The sequence below is a fragment of the Nyctibius grandis genome, chromosome 6 (genome assembly GCF_013368605.1).
Source record: "Nyctibius grandis isolate bNycGra1 chromosome 6, bNycGra1.pri, whole genome shotgun sequence".
Lineage (NCBI taxonomy): Eukaryota > Metazoa > Chordata > Aves > Nyctibiiformes > Nyctibiidae > Nyctibius > Nyctibius grandis.
In genome coordinates this window covers 51,496,708-51,499,914 of record NC_090663.1, presented here as the reverse complement: position 1 = coordinate 51,499,914, position 3,207 = coordinate 51,496,708, and the positions used below count along the sequence as shown (strand labels likewise).

At 70.0% G+C, this 3,207-nt stretch overlaps 1 protein-coding gene across 1 annotated transcript; it reads right to left on the bottom strand.

Moving 5' to 3' along the window:
- Window positions 1–771: 771 nt before the first annotated feature.
- Window positions 772–2,769, bottom strand: LOC137665291 (protocadherin-23-like). The gene has a single exon (XM_068404163.1). The coding sequence runs from the start codon at window positions 2,767–2,769 to the stop codon at window positions 772–774; it is 1,998 nt and encodes a 665-aa protein (XP_068260264.1).
- Window positions 2,770–3,207: the final 438 nt, after the last annotated feature.

The window sequence follows — 3,207 nt, the reverse complement described above, 5'->3', positions numbered from 1 at the left end:
GTAGGCCACCCGAGGATAAAGACAGAGTGATTTTTCTTCAAAACTACTGAGAAAACACATTGCAGCTCTCCTTAAGTCTCCTCTTTTAAGCACGGTTTTTCCCCAAATTCATGTAAGTTTCTGCACAAACTCTGAAACATTTGTACCTTCACCTAGGATCAACTGCTCTGAATTTCATATTGGTGGAAAAGCCTTTGCTCAGTTCAGAGGTATAAACCCTTAGAGGTCCTTCCACGCTAAAAGCCAAAGGGCTATCTGGCAGCTCCTGGCCCTGCAAAGCCTCCATTCAACCTCACTTGCAAAGAATAAAGGGGGTTTTGATGGACACGTAGAACATTTTCTCTATTAGCATTAATCAGTTTCTGTGAAGGCAGAGTGAATTGATTCTCTTCATTAGCAGAGAGCTCTGGAAATATTACAAAGCCCCAGAGGCGCTTTTTAATTTCGGTCCCCTCTGTGTTACATTGTCTGGCCTTCTCTCTGCTTTAGTGTGGGTCACACTCACCCTCGGAGATGGGTCTTTGTACCCTGACGACCATCGCCAGTCCCCAAATGTACCACAGGCAGTTTAACTCCCTCTGGGGTTTAACGCGAGCTGATACCCGCTTCCCTCTGAAGATCTGCGCTGCTGTGCTCATTATCCACGCTACAAGTTTTATGGGATAAGGAGCATATTTTTAAGGGCCCTCGTGAAGATCACAGTATTGCGAATGCGCTGACGAACCGAGCTCCGCACACTGCGCTCCGGCGCTCAACCACAGTGCGGCCGTGTCACCGCGCGCTGCGCTGAAGGGCAGCGGCCCCAGAGGCACGGAGCGCGCCCGCCGCGGAGGCCCAAAGGACCCGTGCGGCGTCGCGCCAGCCCCTTCCCAGCCGGGCGCTCGCCGCACACAGCACCCGCACCGCCACCCGCTGCGGCGGCCGGTGACTTGAGGCGGCGAGGCGGAGGCTCACCTGCAGGAGGCAGCGGCCGGGCGCGGCGTGCTCGGGGAGGCGGCCGCGGTAGACCTGGCGCTCGAAGCGGGGCTCGTTGTCGTTCGCGTCCTCCACGCGGACGCTGAGGCGGCAGGCGGCGGCGCGCGGCGGGCGCCCGCCGTCCCGCGCCACCACGCGCAGCTCCAGCGCCGCCTGCCGCTCCCGGTCCAGGCGGGCGCGCGTGCTGACGGCGCCGCTCCGCGCGTCGATGCGCAGCAGGGCCAGGGCGGCCGGGTCGCCCTCCAGCGCGTACCGCACCTCCGCGTTGGGCGAGCCCGGCTCGTCGGCGTCGGAGGCGCTGAGGCGGAGCACGGCGGTGCCGGGGGAGGCGGCCTCGGAGACGGTGGCGCGGTAGTGGGGCTGCGGGAAGGCGGGCGCCTCGTCGTTGAGGTCGGCGACGCGCAGCAGCAGCGGCTCCTCGGCGGAGAGCGGGGGCGCGCCGCCGTCCGTGGCCACCAGCCGTAGCTCGTAGAGGTCGCGGCTCTCGCGGTCCAGCGGCCCCGCCACGCAGAGGAAGAAGACGCCGGCGCCGGCCGGCCGCAACGCGAAAGCGCCGTCTCCCCCCAGCAGGCCCAGCGCGATGCCGCCGCCGCCCTCCGCCGCCTCGCCCTCTTCGTCGGCGTCCGAGACGGAGACGCGGGCCACGTAGTCGCCGGGCCGCGCCCCCTCGGAGACCCGCGGGCCGCCACTCTCGGTGAGGTAGAGCAGGCGGATGGCGGGGCGGTTGTCGTTCACGTCCAGCACGGCCACGGAGACAAGGGCGCTGGAGACCTCGGGCTGGGCGCCGCCGTCCCGCGCCTCCACGACCAGGCGGTGCAGGGCCCTCGCCTCCCGGTCCAACGGGCGGCGGAGGCGCAGCACGCCGCTGCGCTCCTCCACCGCGAAGTAGCCGTCGGGGTCGCTCTGCCGGCGGTTGATGGCGTAGCGCACCTCCCCGTTGGCGCCCAGGTCGGGGTCTGTGGCCCGCAGGCGGCAGACGGCGGTGCCCGGCGGCGCGTCCTCCCGCAGCCGCGCCCGGTACTCGCCGCGGCTGAAGGCCGGCGCGTTGTCATTCTCGTCCAGCACCCGCACCGACACCTGCAAGCGGCCGCGGCGCCGCGGGCTGCCGCCGTCCCACGCCTCCACCACCAGCCGGTGCGCCTCCGCCCGCTCGCGGTCCAGCCGCCGCAGCAGCACCAGCTCCAGCGGCTCCGGCCGCCCGTAGCGCAGCTGGAAGAGCGGCGGCTCCCCCGCCGCGCCGCCCTCCTCCAGCAGCGCGTAGCCCTGCGTGCCGAAGCGGCCGGCGTCGGGGTCGCGGGCGGCCGGGAGGCGGAAAGCGGTGCCGGGCGGGCTGAGCTCGGAGACGTTGAGCTGCAGGCAGTCCCGCGGGAAGCGCGGCGGGTGGTCGTTCACGTCGGTGACCGCGATCTCCACCTGCACCACCTCGCCGCGCAGCGTGGCCGCCGCGAAGCTGTACCGCGCCCGCCGCTCGCGGTCCAGCCGCCGCGCCGTCCGGATGATGCCCGTCTCCGGCTGGACGTGGAAGTCCGCCAGCACTGCCGACTCGCCGCTCCCCTCCGACAACAGGAAGCCCCCCAGCGGCCCCACGCCCGCCGGCAGCCCCGCGCGGATGTCCCCCACCAGCGTCTCGGCCGGCAGCCCCTCGCCCACCGCCAGGCTGAGGTTGTACACCGGCGCCGCGCCGCCGACCGCCGCCCACAGCCACAGCGGCACCAGCAGCGCCAGCGCCCGCCCCGTCGGGGGAGCGCCGGCTCGCCCGCCCCGGCACCTGCCGCCCCGCAGCCGCCGCGCCATGCTCCGCCGCTAAGCCGGCATGGCGGGCAGCCTGCACCGCGCCGCTCCCCGCCGCCGTGCAGGTGGCTTCGCCCCGCCGCCGCGGGAGAAAATCCCGCCCGCCACCGGTCCTGGGAAGGACAAGCCTGTGCGAGGGGGCGGGGAGGGCGGCTCCCCGCCGCCGCCCCGCGTAGCCCCGGCCTCCCCCCGGCGCCGGCCTCCCCCACGCGCGGACGTGTCGCGCAGGGTTTGGGTGGCGCGGCGCTGCTCCGCGTCCGCCCTGAAGTCGGAGAGGTCTTTGGCCGAAGTTGGTTGCTGAGGGGCGAGGCTGGCTTCGCTGCTGCTGAGGGGGAGCGGTGACCAGCGCCCGGGCTGCCTCTAGCTGCAGAGGCATGCCTCAGGAAGGAGGAGAATTTAAATGAGACAGAGATCTGCGAGGATAAACGGGTTTGCTCCATT